The sequence below is a fragment of the Euprymna scolopes genome, chromosome 9 (genome assembly GCF_053919585.1).
Source record: "Euprymna scolopes isolate OS-2025 chromosome 9, ASM5391958v1, whole genome shotgun sequence".
Classification (NCBI taxonomy): Eukaryota; Metazoa; Mollusca; class Cephalopoda; order Sepiida; family Sepiolidae; genus Euprymna; species Euprymna scolopes.
Window position 1 is genome coordinate 149,860,701 of NC_136490.1, and position 22,338 is coordinate 149,883,038.

Here is a 22,338-nt window from a genome sequence, read left to right on the forward strand (position 1 = left end):
CTCCCTGCTGTCTGTTACCATGGCGACACCAACATACAGAAATTTAAATGTAATGTGAACAAAATTCTTGCTGCTCAACTCCTCATCCAGGTTATCTCATTATAAATCTGTCCCTTATCACAGTAACTCTTTACATTTCAGCAGCAATATGCTTTGTTTGGGTTGAACAAAATTAAAAGCTATACAGAGTGGAACAATGAAATTGTCACCCTAAAGAAAACAACACTACAGCTTTATTTTTAAACTTTTATTAAAAAAATCAACTCAGGTAACTTGATTATGTAATACAGCTGATATCTATTCAATGTAGCCACCTTCAGCTTCAATCACCGCCTCGATAAAGGTCCAGAAGAAGTGATGTTTTCGATGTATGACCAAACAATACTTTGTTTGGTCATACATTGAAAACATCGGATTCAGGTCGGAGGAAGAAGGGGAGCCAGTGAGAGAAGGGCAAAATGTCATAGCACTCCTTCTGAAGCCAAGCCTGGGTCTTCTTGGACTTGTGGGCTGGTGCAAAGTCCTGCTGCCACACCCAGGGTCTACCAGCGTCTACCTGATTGCACCAGGAGATCATCACACTCTCCAGCATATCCAAGTACACTTTTGGTGTTGACTTTCAAGCAAACTTTGACGATGTAAGGTGGCATGATGTGGTCCTCACTTGAAACCACACCAAAGACCATAACAGTGGCCAGAAACTTTGTTGTCATCACCCTGGCCATGTTCTTGTTATTCGTGACAATCCAGCGATGCATTTTGAGGGTGCTGGAAATGGTCCACAGGCGTGCAGTTCTAAGAAAGAAGCCCTGTTCATGCAATCTACGTTTGGGTATAGGCACAGATAAAGAGTAAGGGAAATTGTTGATAGTGGTTCTGGCTAGATGAGTGTTTTTCATGAAAGTCTGGCGAGGTGGGGAGGGGCATAGATTGCAGTTTAGATGAGCACCTACTATGAAAATAATGATAAAGCAGGGACAGGCTCGCTACATCTCTTCTGTGGGAAAGAAGTTGCAGGGAAGAGACAGGATAAGCTGTTTCTAGCAGCACCTGCCCAGATGTGGCAACAGTACTCCATTGTTGACCGAACCTGGCTTTTATATAAGTAGAGAATGGCATCAAGAATGAGATATCTACTGGAGCAGTAGAAGGATATCACCATTTTTCCAGCAACTTTGTCAATGGATTTGATATACGTGTTCCATTTCAGATCGGGAGTAAAGGTCAAGCTCAGAAGGATTTCAGTAGTATCTTTTAATCATAAAAATGTACCTTTTCTTTTTTCTCAGTTCTGTTTGGTTGAAAATTATATCTTAAAATTAAAAGAAAAAATATGCACTGGTTTGTTTTACGAAGATTTATTTCTTTTCAACATTTATTTTTTTTTTTATCTTTCAATTGCAGGACAAGTACTAAGTCGGAAAAATATTGAAGATATAATAAAATTTGCAAAACAAAAGAATTTATTCATTTTGGCAGATGAGGTAAGTGACCTATTTTTGTTGAAGGTGTACGATTTAATTTATTTTAGAAAAACGTCATATTTTCATTATGAACTTTTTAATTACAGATCATTTACATACTCGATTTTTTTATGCCAGTAATACCTGATAACAAAGCATACTTTTTAGCTTTAACACTTTACTGCTGTTTTGGGTCATCACCAATCATTAGAAGTGCTCCAAACTGGCATCAGTCAAAAAATAAAACCAGAAGAATAAAATGGTATCAGAAGCATTCGATGATATGTATTGCATTGGTTTTTATCATAAATTTACCAGATGTGCTAGAATTGTAGAATAAAAATGGTCAAACAGCTAATGTCATAATGATATTAATCAAAAAGGAAAACACTTGCACTAGTTATATATATATATATATATATATATATATATATATATATATATATATATATATATGAATTAAGGTGCACAAAATTTTCCATGTTTCATCCTTGTGAGAACAATTCATCAGGCTAGGATGAAACGCAGAAAATTCTGTGTAGCTTGTCATATATATTTTCAAAGTTTAATACTTAACTCTAATGTATCAAGCACTCTCAAAGTAAATACTGAAATAGATACATAAAATAACTTGTTCCTAATATTAATTAATGACCTCCCCCGACAAAATTGCCTCTGAGATGGGTATATATGCTGATGACACCACACTCTATAACAGGCATGACAGGAAAACAAATGAACACATATCTAAAGAAATGACAAAAACACTAGAGGATGACCTCCAATCTGTAGTGGAATGGGGACAAAAATAGATGGTCACATTCAATGCTGCCAAGACTAAACTGGTTTCCTTCAATAATTACAAGAAACCTTCTCTGCCACCAATAGCAATGGCCAGTGACTCTTTATCTGAGATTACACCTTTCAAACTGCTTGGCCTAACGTTCACAGGAAACATGAGTTGGAACAATTACATTGAAAGCATTGCCAGGGCCACTGTGAGGAAGGTAGGCTCTCTCTACCGTGCTAGAAAACTACTAACACCCAAAAGTATCCTGTACCTCTATAAGGCCACCATTCGCCCATGTATGGAGTATTATCATATTTGGGCTGGCGCATCTCCTATTAGTCTCACGCTCCTAGACAAGGTTCAAAAGAGTCACCAATTTGATAGGCCCTGAACTGGCATCTAAGCTTCAGCCTCTGTTGCATCCCTCTGCCTGTTCAAGTATTTTAATGGTGAATGCTCTGGCGAACTATAGACACATGTGCCCCCACGATGTAGACACCCTCGACAAACCCGACAGGCAGCTAAATCCCACCCCACACAGTAGAGATCCCTAAATGTAAAAAATCTTTCTAGTCCAGCAGTTTTTTCCCCAGAACCGCTAGACTCTGGAATTCCATTCCAGGTCCCTGCTTCCCCAACTGTACTGATATGCAGAAGTTCAAGTGTAACGTGAACTGACATCTTGCTACCCAAATCTCAACATAGCACCCCAGTAGTTGTTTCCCCTGATAGTAGCCCCCTACACAAAAGTGGCATGTGCTTTGTTTGGGGTGAAAATGTAAAAAAAAAAAAAAGTTTAAAAAAAAAGAAAGAAAATGATATTGAACTACATACTAATATATATAGATTTATTCAATAAGGTTATACATCAATTAGGGGTGTATGGTTAGTCGGGATTCTTTATACCATAGTATTTTGAAGCATAATGCTTCTCATCAGAAAAGTAGAGAAGATGTTAAGTAACATAATAGGGATGTGACGTCTGGCAATAGTTACATTAGGAGCGAAACAAAATATTGATGCTGTTTGGGGGAACTAAATTATAGGAGTATAGCTTTTATTAAAAAATGCAGGTCGGGACATATCCGTCATGGTGAGTTTAATATATGTGGACAATATAATTTGTTGAGCTTTGCATTATCCCAATAAGTCTTGTCTTAAAGAATTGATCTTATTCTCTTCCTTAATCTCCCCATATATATATATATATATATATATATATATATATATATATATATTACTCCCTTATTCTTTTTTCTGTAACCATTATTGACTTGATAATGTAACGACAAATATTTTTTTGCAGAACAGGGCCGAAAAAGCAAGAATTTTTGTCATGCGAAAATCAAACAACCTCTTTGGAACTGATCTGTTCAAAAAGTTTAGACTATGGGATCTGCCTTTAAGCTCATTTTGCCAAAAGGTTGAGGATTCGAATGTAGAGACAGAAAAACTTAAGAGGGAGTTAAAAGAGAATTTCCCAGACGTATTTTCAGGCGGTTTGGGAAGGTGTACAAAAGCGGTAGCAAAATTTGATGTAAAAGTAAATAAACAGTCAGTGTCCAGAAAGAAAAGAAATGTTCCATATGCCGCTATAGACGGTGAATTAGAAAGACTCGAAAACATGGGTGTCATCAGAAAAATTGATCACAGTGCACCAACGGTTTACATCAAAAAGAAGAGTAAGGAGATTCGGGTTTGCACCGACTTCGCGACAAGCTTAAACAGGGCATTACAAGATCACCATTATCCTCTTCTGAGCCCTGAAGAGATATTTGCGAAACTGAGTGGAGGGAAATATTTTTCTAAAATCGACCTCAGTGGCGCATACTTACAAGTTCCAGTCGATGAGGAGTCTTCAAAGCTACTATGTATTAATACCCATAAGGGATTGTACAAGTTTAACAGACTTCCTTTTGGGGTCAAAGTCGCCCTGCGATTTTTCAGCAAATTATGGACATTATGTTAAATGGGTTGGATTTCGCAGTATGGTACCTGGACGATGTGTTAATGAAAAGCGATAGCAAAGAACAACACAAAGCTTATGTAAACCAAGTATTCAAAAGGATCCAGGATTATGGATTTAAAGTAAAACAGAAAAATTTACATCTTTCATGGAGAAAATAAAATACTTGGGGCAAATCATCGATAAACATGGAAGAAGGCCGGATCCAGATAGATCGAGTGCAATAAAGAATATGCCTGCTCCAGAAAATATTGCGTCTTTACAAAGTTTCTTAGGTTTGCTAAATTACTACAATGTATTTGTGCCAAATATGCATAAACTAAGGTCACCTTTAAATGAACTGTTAAGGAAAGACCAAAAATGGGTCTGGACACAAGTGTGCGAAGAAGCATTTCAGAAAATTAAAGAGACTTTAATGTCTGACTTGTTTCTGGCACATTATAATCCCAAGCGTGAAATTATAGTTGCAAGCGATGCCAGCTCCTATGGCATAGGAGCATGCATTTTACACAAAATCAATGATGGAAAAGTGAAACGCATAGCACATTCATCCCGATCACTTTTGCCAGCAGAAAAGAACTACTCACAAGTTGAAAAAGAGGTGCTAAGCATTATATTTGCGGTAAAGAAATTTCGTTTCCTGCACGGTAGGCAATTTCTGTTAGAAACAGACCACAAACAATTATTAACGATTTTCAGATCGGAAAAGGGACTACCACAACATACAGCGAATAGACTCCAAAGATGGGGTACCATACTTCTGAATGACAATTTTCAAATGGAGTATGTACCATTTAAAAAAATTTGGTCATGCAGACGGGTTATCGAGGTTAATACCTAAGCAGACAGAACCATTGGAAGATATAGTAATAGCAGCCATTCAAGCGGAAGTTGAAGTAAAAAAAATATGTTATGTAACACAATAAGAGAACTTCTAGTAACGCTTGATGAGATTAAGAGTAAGGCAGAGGTGGACAAATTTATTATACGCACAGAAGAAAGGATCAACAATAACGAATTGGATGAAGAAATTTATTCAATTTGCGATAACGTCCTGTTATATAGCGACAGGGTTGTAATTCCTGCGACATTACAGAAAAGAATGCTCAAGGAATTCCATGTAGGACATCCAGGTATATCAAGAATGAAAAGCCTTATGCGCTCTTTCGTTTATTGGCCAAACATGGATAAGGATATAGAAAGAAAAATCAGGGAGTGTAGGGGATGCGCATTAGCTATGAAAGCTCTTCCGACTCATTTGGATCGTGGGCAAAAATCGGACATAGGATTCATTTAGATTTTGCAGGACCGCTAGATGGGTTCTACTATTTCATTGTTGTTGACAGCCTATCTAAATGGCCAGAAGTATTAAAATGTAAGAATCCCACATCCGAGGTAACTATTAACTTCCTGTATGAACGATTGGCTAGGTTTGGAATAGTAGACTGCATTGTTACAGACAATGGAACGCAAGTTACGTTTACCGAATTTAGACATTTTTGCGAGGCTCATCTAATCGAGCATATAACCATTCCGCCATACAACCAAAGAAGTAATAGACAAGCAGAGAAATTCATTGACACATTCAAGATAGCTCTGAAAAAAGCTAGTGGGTCACCGATGGATACGTCAATCCAATAGTTTTTACAAGTCTACAGTCACTTCGAATGCAAACATCGAAATGTCGAAGACACCTGCTGAGGAGGCCAAACCTCAAAAAACCGATAACAAAAAAACTGTATAAAGTTGGCGATAGTCTTCTACAAGATTCACAAAAATAATAAGACTTTCTGAGAGTCCAGCATTGTTGAGAAACAAATAGGCAACATGGTCTACATGATTAAGGGACCAGACTTCGTGCACAAACATCACACTAACCAAATTCGGAAAAGATACTCGAACAGTGAGGTGACCAGATCACCCAAGGAGGACATCATGGACACAGTGGTTGATACTTTTCAGGTGCCCATACCAGAGACAACTCCGGAGAACAGAAGATCAAACAGAAAACGGAAATCAACAGAATTGATTAGAGTGAATCCAAAACAAAAACGTTATTAATCCCAGACAAAATATTTTCAAAGGGGGGGTGTTGTACCAGCCTTCCTTGAACAGAGGAATTTACACCGATTAGCACTATAAATAGCGCTAGTAATTTCAACACCGGTGAGAGAGATGCGACTGCAATTCAACTGCTAGCCGAGTGCCCAGCAGATATACATGCTTTCCTATCTTTGTACATTATTGTTAATACACTTGTTCCTTAACCAAACCTCGACTTGATTGTTCTTATTTTCACTGTTGTTCCACGACACAACAGATACATACACACATACATACACACACACACTGTTTATTCTCCTGATTTTATAGGTGGTAGTTTGAGCCACTCCTGATGTCTAAAATGATTGTCTGGTTCACTATTTGCTTTTTATGGCTTCCTCTCACTACTTGAAATTGTTTGATTCATGTGACTGTTTCCCAACTAGTTACAATATGTTTGTTTTCAATTACAATATAAACAAATTTCTTGTTGAGCTGCCACCTTAAATTGTAGTGAAGCCAAGACTATTACTTCTCCATTACATTTCTCTTTCTCTCTACTTTTCCCTTTCCCTTCCTTCCTTCCTCTCTATGTGACCAGACGTTGTAGCCAATCAGGACGGAGAACAGTTCTGGTGGGAAGCAAAAAGACAGATGAGTTGTCCAGGGTCAGGAGACAAATGAAAATCCCGAACTTTCTATGACCAAATACCACTTGTACGCTGAAATGTATATAAAACCGTTTCATTTTGAAATGCCTTTTTTCTTGATTATTATTCCCAGGTCGGTTTCTAGACCGTTCCAACACTCCCGTCTTATTAATTTCGACGACTCCCCAAAAGGGGGACCCACCGAAATGGTGACCTACCCAACAAGTTACATTATGGTAACCACCATAAAATAATCAAATTCTGGACAATCACCGCTAGCATTACCAAGCAACACAGTGTTACCTCACCATCCACCTGACATTCATTTAGTTCTTATCCTCGAGTAGCTTTTGGGCTTTGATGACTGGTGATAACTTGGTAAAAAAAAAAAAACCCCTCACTAACAGTTGAATTGAAAGTATATGTATTGTATTTTGGGGTAATTGCGCCAACTAAAAAAAGTGCTCTTCATATGCATGGTTACCAAAAGAACACTTTTAGCTAGTTGGTGCAATTACTCCAAAGTACGGTATATAATACAAATACACATCAGTTGTAGAGTTGAGTATTTATATTTGTTTGTTTAATGCTTGTTTTTTTTTTATCTTTCTTTACAAGGTATACCAACATAATATATATGGGAAAGGCTGTGAGTTTTTCTCTTTCAAAAAAGTTTTGACTGAAATGGGACCAGACTACAGTGATATGGAATTGGCATCTTTCATGTCTACTTCTAAAGGTTTCATGGGAGAGTAAGTATTTTTTAATATCTTTGCAGTTATTATCCTCTTCTTAGCAAATTATTTTATTTACCTTTTCTCCAGAAAGTAAGATACAAAATGTGGGTTTTATGAAAGTGTTTCTGTGGAACAAACAGTATTCGAACTTGGCACACCACTTAGCCACGGTCATATTCCCCTGAAATTTAACATCTATTATGCATGTGTATGCAGTGTGATGATGTATGGAAGTGAAACCTAGCTATTGAGGATATATGTTTCATCGAAACAAATGATGAGAATAATATGATTGATGTGTAATGTGAGTCTTAAGGAAAGATTTAGATCTGATGACCTCAGAGGGAGAGTTGTGCAGAACAGGAAACTTTGTACTTTATTTCGTTGAGAGAATAGATGCAATTGCTTTGGTTAGTAGATGTAGAACAGTTGATGCAGTATGGTCAGTTTCGTTTGAAAAAAAAAATTAAATCGCTTAAAAAGTGAAGTTAATGAAAGTGAAATCACAAAAGAAACAGAACTGATATAAATTTTTGCACTTTTTTGCATTTGGATTGCAATGGATTACTTAGTCATACGATGCATCAATTCTGGAATATGCACCTGGCTTTAGCTACTCTTTCTCTAAGGCCAACATAAAATTAAAACATTTTGATAACTTTAGTTAGACTGTTTTAGATGGCAGTACAAGGTAGGTAAGGCCTCAGAAGCATTTAATCAGATTTGTAAGATCTAGAAAAACAAAAAATTCACCTCCAAATCTAAATTAAGATTTTATAAAAACACTTTGTCAGCACTACTATATGGATGTGAAACTTGGCATCTCAAAATCAGTCAAGAGAAGAAATTAGATGTGTTTGATTCCAAGTGCCTTAGATGAATTCTAGGGATCAAATTAACAACCAAGAAATCAGAGACTGCACTAACCAACAGGTAATGTCATCAATAATCTGCAAAAAATGTTTAGGCTGACCTGGACATACCCTAAGATTGGCAATAGAGAGAATTGTTAATCCAGTGCCCTGATGGAAAAATGAAAAGGGGAAAACCAAAACTGAACTGGAATCAAGAGAGATTTGATTACAATGAGAAAAAAAGTGAATGGACGCTGTGGATCTGGATCAGATCAAAAATGGTGCTCTACTTTGACTGCCTCATGCGTCACAGAATGTGATTGTTTCCAAGTCCAAGTCTAATAGCTTTAGTTATGTAAACTCTATTTTAATATAGTTCTACCTATGTAGCAAATGATTTTGTTAGGTTTTGACACTTGGATTAAATTCTCCTCCATCGCAGATTTGAATTGGCAACATTGTATTTAGGAACTGCTTTATTGTTTTCACTAATTTACTTTTCTATAAATGATAAAACTTTTATTTCTTTTCTTCAGGTGTGGTATACGTGGAGGTTATTTTGAAGTCATTGGTTTGGAACCAGATGTTACAGAACTGCTTATCAAATCAATTTCGGCCAAACTCTGTTCTGCCGTCACAGGACAGGTGAGTCAATCAATTCTGACAATCATTGACCATTTCTGTCACATCTGCTTTTTTGCACCCATGTAACAATTAAACGCAACATGAAAGATACTTGTACAACATGCATAGTGTTATGTTGTTAGTCTACCGGAAAACACCAGAAACTAATTAACTTTTGGATTATGATTGAAATTATAATAGTCAGTCATTATTATTGGTAAAAGTATATTGTTAGATAGAAATATTTTAAGGATGTGAGAAGGTATGTTAAGTTGAAATATTTACATTTAATTGTTCTCAAGAATGTTAACTTGATGTTAATTTGACAGATGGAATTTAAGCTAACCATGATATAAGCAAAAATATGTGACAAAATACCCAGCAAAGATCTTTAGATTATGTGCAGCAATGACATAATAAAAATATAGATTTTGAGATGTAGTTACGTGGGAGATGAGTTTTGATATGCAACGCGTTAGACAGATAGGGTTTTTATGACTGGATGCCCAATGAAAGTCAGAAAGGAGTGACTTAGAAAAATGTAATCTTATACAAAGCGTGCCAACTCTGAAAAAGGACCCAGCAAGGAATAAATGATTATATTTAAAAATATGATTTCTGTCTGAGCGTTTTCACTTTTCAGAGAGAAGCACCTTCAATTTCAGGATGCATGGAAGAGATGCATGCAAAGAACGATTTCTATAAACTATTAATTTATTTAAACACACATTAACACCCAATAGAGAATATATTAGATGAACAATCTGTTTTTAGTTAAGTTTGGGGAATTTTTTTTTTTTTTTTTTTTTTTTTTTTTTTTTTTTAATCTAATGAGGAAAATTTGGAGCAGCTTCACCCATTTTCATTTCCTCTCTAGCTATCATTTTTATCATATTTACAGGGTGGAACAATAAAGTTGTCATCCTAAAGAAAACAACACAACAGGTTTATTTTAAAACTGTAATTGAAAAAATCAATTCAGGTAACTTGATTATAGTAGTAGATATCTATTCAATGTAGCCACCTTCAGCCTCGATCACCGGAACTTGGAGTATGCCTTTGCCACAAGTACCTGTTGGTGATGTTTTCGATGTATAACGAAACAAAGTAGTCCGGCAAATTCAGGTCGGGGGGAGGAGGGGAGCCAGTGAGAGAAGAGTACAAAGTCATAGCACTCCTTCTGAAGTCAAGCCTGGGTCTCTTTGGATTGTGGGCCAGCGCCGAGTCCTTCTGCCTTACCCAGGGTCTGCCAGCAGCCACTTGATTGCACCAGGGGATCACCACACTATTCAGCATATCCAAGTACACTTTGGTTTTGAGGCCCTGTCAGTGGGGCATTAGAATACACTGACTGCCCCCCTGCAGAGGGTAAAAGTCCCTCAATGGGGCCACCTATTGGCCGTGGGTGGCGACCCGTGACACCTTGGAACGGAATCCTGGTGATTGAAGGTCCTGGAGGACGAGTTCATGAGCCTCCTCTTCCTAACACATCTCTTTGGCCCTTACCTCGGTTAGACGGGCGGTCGGAGGGGCCCGATCCGATCAATCGGCTGGTCAGGTCAAGCACTACGTCTACTATCAATGGGTCAGACTAAACTGAGAAATTTAAAATTAGCAAAAGAAATCCTCTTAAACAAAACCATAGAAACTGATAAACCTCACCCCTAAAGTAGACGTTCGAAAGCGCTGGCCAAGGGTCAATCAGCAAGTGTAGAATCCAATCCCGACATGGCTGCAATCACAAAATTTTGTTCACTCTAGATTTGGGTAGTGAAAAATTGAGTAACGACAGATGCTCGGTATTTCTTACTTGACTGAGTATACTGTCTGTGTAGCCCTGACTCTGTCAAGGCGAATGGGTTTCCCCCTTGACAAGTCCCAATATTGGGCTCCGGGGTGGGTGGGGAACACAGGCAAAGAAACTTTTATCCATATTTATGTCAAAACAAAAAAAAAACCCAAACGCGCCTTATCGGACTCAGATAATGAGGAAAATACGGATTTTCCTAAATACTATGTATTAGAATCATTGGACGAAACGCCAATGTCAAAATTATCCCCTTTTCTCATTGAAAAGGTGTTAACAAGAAAAATAAATCCTAAAATGGTAAAAAAAACTAAAGATGGTAACCTATTTTTTGAGACAAAAAGCCAAAGCCTAAATTTAGAAAATATGAAAACTTTCCATAATATTAACATTAAAGTTACCCCACACAATAAACTAAATCAATCCAAAGGAGTTATCCGTAGCCGGGAACTATCACTGGCTTCACCAGAAGAAATCCAAAACGAACTGAGCAAACAAGGAGTCATTGACTCTAAAAGAATCTATATAAAGAAAAACTCAGAAAAAATACCAACCCATACTTACATTATTACATTTAACACTCCAAAAATTCCACCTAAAATTAAAATTGGTTACACCATGGAACCAGTTGAAATATACATCCCAGATCTTCTGAGATGTTTCAACTGTCAAAAATTCGGTCACCATAGAGATGCCTGCAGAGGTCATCCCACGTGCGCTAAATGTGGCTCTAAAGAAATAAGTCACAATGAACAAGAATGTCACGAGTCCAAATGTATAAACTGCCAAGGGGAGCACCCTGCCTACTCAAAAAGCTGTGAACGATGGAAAACTGAAAAAGAAATCTTAGCCACAAAGCATAAACGAAACATTTCTTACTTAGAAGCGAAGACAATAGTGGAAGGAGTCATTAGAAATAAAACATATGCGAAAATAACAGAAAAAACAAATCCCACCAACCAGCCTGATAAATACAATGAACTTATTGAAAAACTGGTACATCTAGAACCAAACGAATTGCTTAACTTCCAAAAAAAACTAAAAATACAACACTTTCAAAAACTAGAAAAATTAAAACTAGAAACTAGGAAAGAACCCAATAAAGTATTTATCTCCTCCCAAACCCAAACCTCCCCTCTTAAAAGCCAATATCCCCAAGAACTAACTTTCTTAAAACCAAATAATAAACCAGCAAAACAAAAAATAGAAATCCTCACCAAAAATTTAATAGAAACTGATGAAATGGAGACTGAATATCAAACAGAAACCCCAAAACAAGAAATTTCCTATCGAACACCACCAAAACAAAAGAAAAACCTAAACAAAACAGTTATAAGGTCCCGTTCAAACTCCAGAACTAGAACCCCAATCCCTAAAAATCAAACTGAACCTGAAGATGAAATGGAAACAGAATACCCAAACCAACAAACAGAAACCTTAAATCAAGAAATCTCCCATCGATCAACGTCAAAACAAAAGAAAAACCAAAACAAAACGGACATAAGGTCCCATGCTAATTCTAGTTCCAGATCCCCAAACAAAAAACCCGAAACAAAAGACCAAACAGAAGACAAGCCAAAAACAGAAGAAAAAAACAAAGCTAATTGAAAACCCTCCACAACTTGCACTAAACCCATACCTTATATCAACACCAATACTAAAACCCATAATCAACTAAAAAAAAAAAAAAAAAAAAAAAGAAAGAAAAAAAAAACACAGCACAGAGGATCATTACCTTACCACCAATGACCTATAAACCAGTATTCCTTCAATGGAACATTAGAGGTGAAAAGGCAAATTTCGACGAATTGAACCTTCTCATTGCCTCTTTTCACCCAGCAGTCATATGCCTACAAGAAACTTATAAGAAAATTCAGAACACACTACATATCAAACGATATACAACCTATGATTATATACACAAACAAGGAAATAGAGCCTCCGGAGGAGTGTCCATTCTAATTAATAATAATATAATTCAAAGCGAAATCAAACTGAATACAACACTACAAGCCGTTGCAGTAACCATCAGTCTAAGAAAACCGCTAACAATTTGCTCCCTATACCTGCCACCTAATGAAAACCTAAATAAAACAGACTTGAACTTATTGATCCAACAACTCCCTAAACCTTTTATCCTCATGGGTGACTTTAATAGCCACAATGAACTATGGGGAAACAAACAAACAAGCAGAAGAGGTAAAATTATCGAAAATTTTCTAGATGAAAACCAACTATGTTTGTTTAACAACGGAACCAACACCTATCTTCACCCTAGCTCTGGAACACTCTCGGCTATTGACCTCACCATATCAGAACCCAGTATTTTCCCAGAATATAAATGGAATGTACATCATGAGACCTGTGGGAGTGATCACTTGCCGATCATCCTAGAAGGTCAAGAACCAGAGAATGACACTAAAACACCCCGATGGAACTTGCATAAGGCCAACTGGGAAGATTTAAAAATAAGGTGCCACACAGACCTAGTGCAAGAAGCTAATTTAACAAAAGATGATAAACATTACCCACTTCACCAATACTCTAAATATTATAGCTGAGAAAACTATTCCTAAAAGCTCCCCATCAACAAGATATAACAAGCCTTGGTATAACAAAGATTGCAAAGAAGCGCTCAGAGCCAGACGAACAGCACTCAGAAAATTTAATAGCCAACCAACTAAAGAAAACTTAGAAAATTACAAAATAAACCGAGCCAAAGCTCGCAGAACCATTAAGCAAGCTAAGCAATCAACATGGCAAACTTATGTTAGCCAACTAAATTCAAACACCAAACCTAAGGAAATATGGAACATGATAAACAAAATTATTGGGAAATACACTAAACAAGCTAATAAACATCTCATCCATCACAATGTCAAAATCACTAACAAAGAAAAAATAGCTGAAATCTTAGCAGAAAACTTTGCCAAAAACTCCTCACCGACTAATAGGAACAAAGAATTCCAAGTCATCAAAAACCAAGCAGAACAACAACAAATCCGCTTCCATTCAGACAACACTGAATACTACAATCAAATCCTTACTATGTACGAATTAGAAGAATCTCTCAAAAACATCCATAATTCAACAGCCGGACCAGATGAAATCCCCTATGTCTTCCTAAAAGAATTGCCAATGAAATCAAAAGAATACCTCCTCAAAATTTTCAATGATATCTGGATCAATGAAAAATTCCCCGACACTTTGAGACATGCCATTATAATTCCCATACCTAAACCTTCAAAAGACCCCTCAGATCCAATAAACTACCGTCCCATTGCACTTACTAGTTGCATCTGCAAAACCCTCGAGCGAATGATCAATAGAAGACTATCCTGGTATCTAGAAAGAAATCACCTAATCTCTGAACACCAAGCAGGCTTCCAAAAGGGCAGAAGCCCTATTGACCATATCATAAATTTGGAAACCTATATTAGAGAAGCTTTCATCCTCAAAGAACATGTGGTAACAGTTTTCTTTGACATAGAAAAAGCTTTTGATACCACTTGGAAGTATGGAATATTAAAAGACCTGAATGAACTAGGTCTAAGAGGCAGAATGCCAACATTTATCAAAAACTATCTGAGTGACAGAACCTTCCAAGTAAGACTCGAAAACATCTTATCAAAGTCTCAAAAACAAGAATTGGGAGTTCCCCAAGGTGGAATTCTTTCAGTTACACTCTTTAATGTGAAAATAAACAATATAGTTAATAACATAAACTTCGGAACAAACTATGCCATCTATGTTGATGATCTCATGATTAGTTTTAAGGCCAAACATATGAACACTATTGAACGACACCTACAATTATGCATCAACAAAATTACTAGCTGGGCTACCAAAAATGGCTTCAGCTTTTCTCAAACAAAAACAAAATGTGTTCACTTCTGCCAACATAGAAAAATGCATCCTGACCCCGAGCTAAAAATTAACAATAATAGACTAACAGTTACGGATCAATACAAGTATCTTGGAATCACCTTTGACAAAAAACTCACCTTCATACCCCACATTAAATACTTAAGGAAAAAATGCAACCAAAGAATGCAACTTGTGAGAACCATAGCTCATACAAACTGGGGAGCTGATTGCAAAACAATTCTAAAACTCTATCAAACACTGATAAGATCAAAGTTGGACTATGGCTGCTTTATCTACGGTGCAACAAGAAAATCCTACATTAAAGAACTGAACACAATTCACCACCAAGGACTCCGACTAGCACTTGGAGCATTTCCCACTACACCAGTCGAGAGTCTTTATGCAGAAGCGAATGAACCTACACTTGAAATGAGACGGACAAAATTAGCCCTACAATACTATACAAAACTTGCATCTAACACTTCGAGCCCTATATACCAGAGTGTCTTTCACCCCAAACACCAAATCCTATTCCAAAAAAAGGAAAAAGCAATCAAGTCTTATGGTCTCCGTATGAAAGAAATAAAAGACGAAGCCAAAATTAACATCTCGCAAATCCACAAAGCTTCTACACTCAAACATCCACCCTGGCTTTCCAAAACTGCTGTAAACCCACCTGAACATCTAAAACACTCTCCTATACTATTAGATCTCTCTAAACACCCCAAATCGAACACAATCAAACCCATCTATATGGAAAAAATACATGACATTCTTCATGACTATCCGGACTATGAACACATTTATACTGACGGAGCTAAAACCAAAGAAAAAGTCGGAAGCTCTGCTATTTATCGGCAAAGAAAAATTCAAAAACGCCTACCTGATAGGTCTTCCATCTTTAGTGCTGAAGCCTCAGCAATAAACCTGGCCCTTAATATTATAAGTGCTGATCAAGCAAACAAGTTTATAATATTTTCGGACTCTTTATCAGTTCTAACTTCATTAAAAGAAAAGAACATTTGCAATCCGCTAATAACTAATCTATTAAACAAACTCGATTTTCTTCATACACAAAAACAAATCATCCTATGCTGGATCCCAAGCCATATTGGCATCCTAGGGAATACAAAAGCTGACCTAGCTGCTAAAGAGTCACTAAACTTGGAAATCTCCCACATAAAAATCCCCTACACTGACTTTAAACCAACCATAAACCTGTATATCAAAACAAAATGGCAACAACAATGGAACACTTATACAAAAAACAAGCTACAAGAAATCAAACCTACACTTGGAGAATGGAATCCCAAATCTAAACTAAACCGAAGAGAAGAAGTGATCATTACAAGATTAAGAACAGGGCATACAAATATCACCCACTCATTCTTATTAAAAGGAGAAAATCCACCTGAATGCTTACCTTGCCAAGAAAACTACACTGTTAAACATTTTTTAATTAACTGCATTGACCTAGCTCCCCTACGCCAAAAACACTACAGCATTAACAACATTAAAGATCTCTTTGAAAAAATAAATGAAAAAACAATTCTAAATTACTTGAAAGAGGTAAACCTCTCCTCCAAAGTATAAATCTACCAAAACAAAAAAAAAAAAAAAACTTTTCAACCCAAATCTCTTACAAACCTTCCTCCAATCTTACCTTGACATACTGGAAAATAAAGAACACCTACCTTACTAAGACATCCAAAGAAAAAAAAAATGAACTTATTTGGCCTTAAATGACCATGCAGCTGTTGATAGGCCAATAAACTGAACAAACAAACAAACAAAAAACTTTGGTTTTGACTTTTAAGCTGACTTTGAAGATGTGAGGTGATATGATGTGGCCCTCACTTGAAATCACACCAAAGATCATAAATATGGCCGGAAACTTTTTCATCACCTGGACACATTCATTATTCATGGCAATTCAACAGTGCATTTTGAGGATGCTGGCAATGGTCCTGCTGTCATAACTTTGATCGATAGAGAGCAGGAGTTGTACAGCAGTGCATCTTCGATCTTGCTCGTTAAATATGTTGTCACTTTCAGACATGATAGAATGCTCCTATCACTCTTGGGATTTGTACACAACTGGGCAACTAGTAGATGGTCTGCATTAATAATGGTTTCTGAATTAATAATAATCATCGATTATCATGAATTCATAAATTCATAGTAATCTTTGATTATTCTTTCCAGTGTTTTCTGGTAGCTAACACTACCACAAGTGCAAAAACCTTTTTTCTCTATATGCCTAATATCAAACATAATTTTCAAAATCAATTTGGTTGAGCACTTGATTAGCCAAATGAAAACTGGAATTTTGAAATGGAAGTAGACGATTTTTTTTCAATAAACTAGAAGAAATAATCCAGACACTTAAACAAACATTAATTTATTGCCAAGAGATGAATCTGATAGCCTCGGAATTGATATGTTTGCGGAAGTTTTCTATCAAGAAAAGAGCATATGTGAGCGACGGTTTCTTTTGGAGGTGCATTATTGCTCAATGTAGACAGTTGGCCTCCTTACGTACCAGAACATTTTTTTTCCCAGGGAAATATCTAAGATTTTGAAATTTATTTATTTGTAGGAAAACATTCACATCACAAAACAAATGAATATGACAACTTTTCTTAAAACAAAAACTACAAAAAAAAATATTGAAACTTTTCTTGAAAAAATTTTAAAAAACAAACCGTATAAACTTTCACAAAAACATTCACATTTTGTGCTAACAATTCTTGAAAGTTAAAAAAATAATAATAAAAATGTTTACTAAACTTAGAAGTTTTTTTGTTATTTATTTATTTATTTATTTATTTTTGTAATAAATGTTTATTATGTTTCCAAGCACCTTTTATTTTGCTCAAGTTTTTTGTCGGCTGCTGGTCGAGCCTGAGCCAACGTCTTTGAAATCCGGGTCAAAAGATGCATGAATACCAACGTTTTTATCAAAATAAATAACCCGAAAACCGTAGGTTAGAACCAAGCATCCAGTAACTCACAATCGACCGATCTATACGCTATTAAAAAATTATGGTGATTTTACAGTTTGTCTCTTTGTACACAAATAGAAACGTGTGGTTCGTTGAAAAAAAAAAAGGCAGAGTACACATTATTAAGGCAGTAGTTTTTATATCGGTATTCAAGACCAAATTTCACCTATTTCTAAAATGATTTTTTGTCCTCACTGAACACTTGTTTTATAAATTTAATGAAATTAATATAATATAAACATAAATATTTTGTTTAATATTTTTTTATTAACTGCAAAAAAGTAAACATAAAGGGTTAGTTCAAAGTGAATTATTTGTACTTAAAAATATCATTTCATAATGTTTTGCCAATAAAAATAATATATGAATATATCCATTCACTAAGGATTGTGGTAGATCCAGGAAGACCTGGCGTGAATGCATAAAAATTGATTTGATTGCATGTACCATGAATGATCTCAATCATTTTGGGTCGAACTACATGGAGAGATGATATGTGATGATAAATTAGAGTTGACTAAAGTGTGGGATACTCAAATTAAATACCAAACCTATATAATGATGATTATTTACCTCCTTCTGTCTAATCTGTGTTTTTAGTCGCGTGCAAGTGACTCTATAAGTCACTCCATTCGTCGGTTCGTAACACTTTTGTGCTTGGCCTTTTTGGTTAAGATCAAAGGTCTGTTGTTAATACATGCTGTTCTTAGCTTTTTAAGCTTTTCTTGGCCTTTTGGCCAAGATTTTCTTTTCTCCATTCACTCCCATCTAGAGGGCATCCCCACTTAGAGACTGACCCGCAGAAGCGAGGTTCCTTTTACAAACCTAGTGGAACGGGCAGTCTATCAACTAGACGGGGTTGGGAGGGTGCTACTAATCACCCCCCCTCCCCCCCCGCCCTCGACACAAATGAATTATTGTACCATTTTTATTATCTTTTTTTTTGTTTTTACATGTCAATAAAAAATGTTTTAAAAATTGGGAGTTAAGTAGGATGTCCCCCAGTATGAAAGGGTGAATGCGGTATTATGGTGAAAGATACTAGCTGGGAGAAACTTTTGATTTTGTTCTGGAGTGACAAGGGTGACTAACGACACCCACAATCCCCTCCTTTTGAGTTGGCCATGTGCCTAAGTTTTTTATTCAGTGTTAATTTTCAATGTATTTTTAACATGAATAAAGGATTTAATATCTCAAAGTGTAGTATCTGATCTGGCAGATATTGCAAGCAAAGACCATATGTGGGAGCAATCCCACATATAAGACCTTGGTCAATGTAGGGGCAACCCTTCATACCAATTGTCACTACCAGCTCCCCTACTCCCCGGGGAGTTGGTCCCCATTTCCCCTTCACTCCTCACATTAAAAATCGGCCTTCTGCCTAATTTGCTCGGTGGGGGAGCAAATAAATACCCTTTTCTTGGCCTTTTGGCCAAGATCAAAGTAGTTGGCCATGTGCCTAAGTTTTTTGTTCATCGTTGATTTTGACTGTATTTTTTAACATGAATAAAAGATTTAATATCTCAAAGTGTAGTATCTGTTCTTACTACATGCTGTACTTATGTTTGTAACTGATATAAAGTGGGGATCACTTTTCTGTATTAATTTAATGTAAAATGATCACCCACTTTACAACCAGTCAGTCTCAAAGCCATTCAAGTCATTCTCCAGATCATTCAAGTTGTTTTTGAAGGATTCCAGTTATTTTTTAAACATCCAAGTCATTCTTAAGGTCATTCAATTCATCCTTAAATTCATTAAAGTCATTCTAAGTCATTTACTTTTTATTTATTTAAGTCATTTCAGCCCATTTTTCGGTCATTTTAGTTTATCTTTAAGAATTTCATGTCAATCCTATATTCATGCATTCATTCATTACACGAGAGCACGTGACTAATGTCTATCGGCCTTGTTTTTTAAATATTGAATTAGAGTTAAGGAGAAGAAAAGCATTCTCGAAATGTATTTTAGTTTATGTTCATTATCACACTTTCTTCTTTAATAATATACATTGAAACTATAAAAAAAATGCCTCAACAGTTAATAATAACGGCACTGCATCCAGTATTATTCAAATGTTTAATAAAATTATGTATCCATAAAAATCTTTTTAAATACTAAGTAGCATAATCTTTCTACCAAATTTCACACTAGTCTCCGTACTAGTTATAAAGCCATAGACACTAAGTAATGATGGTAATTGACATACCCAGGTACTGTATCAACATTACTTAAAGAGTAAGTATAAATAATTATCCCAACTTGCTAGAGTGCACTAATTCTTTATTTATAGTTGTTCCTTATTTCTTTTTTCTTTTCTTGCAGGCTTTACTTGATGTTGTTGTGAATCCGCCAAAACCAGGTGAACCCTCCTATGATCGTTTTATAAAAGTAAGTAATATCAATTATTGATGTGTTTTTCTGTTGATGTTGTTTCTCTAAGTGTGAGCATCTTAGTGGTTTAATTCGGCATAATGAAGCAAGTTTGAGTCACTATTATGTCCTTTTCTTCATAGTGGTCAGACAACATGACTTCAAAGGAATAAATAGAAATGATGGATGTCTACAGGGTGGAACGATAAATTTCTTGTGCTAAAGAAAACATTAGTTTTATTTTAAAACTATTAGTAAAATCAAGGCATGACTAAGATTTAAACACGATTTTATGTACGTCTAATTAAATCCGAAAAGACTGAGACAATTATTTGGCACATTGTATTGGAAAAAAAAATAATTATCTGTCTTAAGGGTTTAACTAGTCAAAGCAACTTTGACAGTTTCAAGTTTAATTTACAAACAAGAAACAAGCAATAGTCGATAATAAGGATTTCTTCTACTTTTTACAAAGATTTTCTGGTGTTACATTGTTATTGTGTTACAAAATTTAAATTTTAAAGAAAAGGTCACTTGTAAAATTTAATTTGACAAAAAAAAAAAAAAAAAAAACTCTGCTACCTAACTGGCTAAGTTGTTAGTGGTTTCACTTATTTAAAAAATAACAGTAAATAAGTATAAATATTTTTTTAATTATGTGGTCTGAAGTCTTGGTTTTGAACAGAATAAATGCTTTAAAATAAGTGAAACCACTAACAACTTAGCCTATTAGGTAGAAAACGGACACTTAGAAAATTGATTTCATTTTTTTTTTAAAGAACAACAATAAACAAGTAAAAAAAATTTTTTTTTAATATTGTGGGGGATATAGTCACTTTTAAAACTATCTCCTTCAAGAACGGTCAGTCATAAAATGTGTTTTCAATCTATTCAATTAGGGACCAGTTTTCCTACCTAGCAAAAAGGGAGAGTTGCGTCCGGCACCTTCTAGATGCCTCAGAACATTCATTTTAGTGGCCCCCTGTTGCACTGGTGCAATGATAATGGCTTTGCTAAGACTATAAATTATGATGAACAGTCAAAGGCATAGAGAAAGGGAGAGAGTGCATTTAACAGCAATAGTCCTTATCTCTACTTCTTCAAAGACTTTTCACACTGGCTTGCTAAAAGAATCAATCAAACTAACAGAAAGCATTTTAAGTTTTATGTTGACCATGACTAGAAAAAAGACTAGCCCCACCCCTCCCTATGAGAGTCCCAAAAAAGAATTACAAATTTTAAATTTTTATTAGAACCTGATTTTCCACTCTAAATACTAAAATGATTGTTGTAAAGTTTCTTAAGGGTTTCACAAGCAATCACCTATAAATGGAATGGGGATTTTGCTACAAATTTGTGATCATCATCATCATTTGCATCTCGTTTTTTTTTGTTTTGTTTTTTTTTTTACAGCAGAGCAAATTAATTTAATAATCCACTAAATTTTTATAATTAAAATAAAACCTTTACTACATTCTTAGAGAGATGGCACAGAATTCTCATTTTGCCTATTTTCAACTGTTTATCAAAACTTTCATGTAGCATTTTGTACACTAACGATGAACTGATACAATTTAGCTATGTTTTCAAATCAAAATCTTTTGTTTTACAATTTGCAATCAATTACAAGGAAAGTATTTGATAAAAAAATATACACAAAACTTACCTGGGAGTTTATGTAATAATTTGAAAATTTACTAAAAAAACAACAAATCTAATTAAATATTTATAAATTTTAAAAGAATTGGAATCTGAAATTTATAACAGAATCGGTAATTGTATTGGGAATCAGGAAAAATTTTGGAATCGTCCCATCACTAATATATATATGTGTGTGTTTCGAATTTACTATATTTTCTATATTTAAGCAAATCAATATTTTGATATATGCAGTGTACAATTTACTATTTAAAGATATAGTTTATAGTTTAGTATCTAAAATAGTGTACTGTTTTACTATTTATTGGAAAAAAAAAAAGATTTGATGTCATTTTTAGCGATAGATATTATTTTTTTTTTTTTTTTTTTACTTTTGACTTTGAAATAGGTTTTAATTCCTCAAGTTTTGTTTTAGAATTTTTTAAATAAGGATTGATTATTTGGATTACTATTCTCATCTTGGATGTTACTCCTACAATGTTTCAGATGATGTAACCTCT

At 35.3% G+C, this 22,338-nt stretch overlaps 1 protein-coding gene across 1 annotated transcript in view; it reads left to right on the plus strand.

The window, feature by feature from the left end:
• Positions 1 to 22,338, plus strand: part of LOC145284901 (alanine aminotransferase 2-like) — a 155,473-nt gene that overhangs the window by 124,413 nt on the left and 8,722 nt on the right. The window contains exons 7-10 of the mRNA XM_080133977.1: positions 1,405 to 1,484; positions 7,531 to 7,664; positions 9,040 to 9,148; positions 20,132 to 20,197. Coding sequence (XP_079990103.1) covers positions 1,405 to 1,484; positions 7,531 to 7,664; positions 9,040 to 9,148; positions 20,132 to 20,197 — 389 coding nt within the window. The remainder of the gene's footprint in view (positions 1 to 1,404; positions 1,485 to 7,530; positions 7,665 to 9,039; positions 9,149 to 20,131; positions 20,198 to 22,338) is intronic.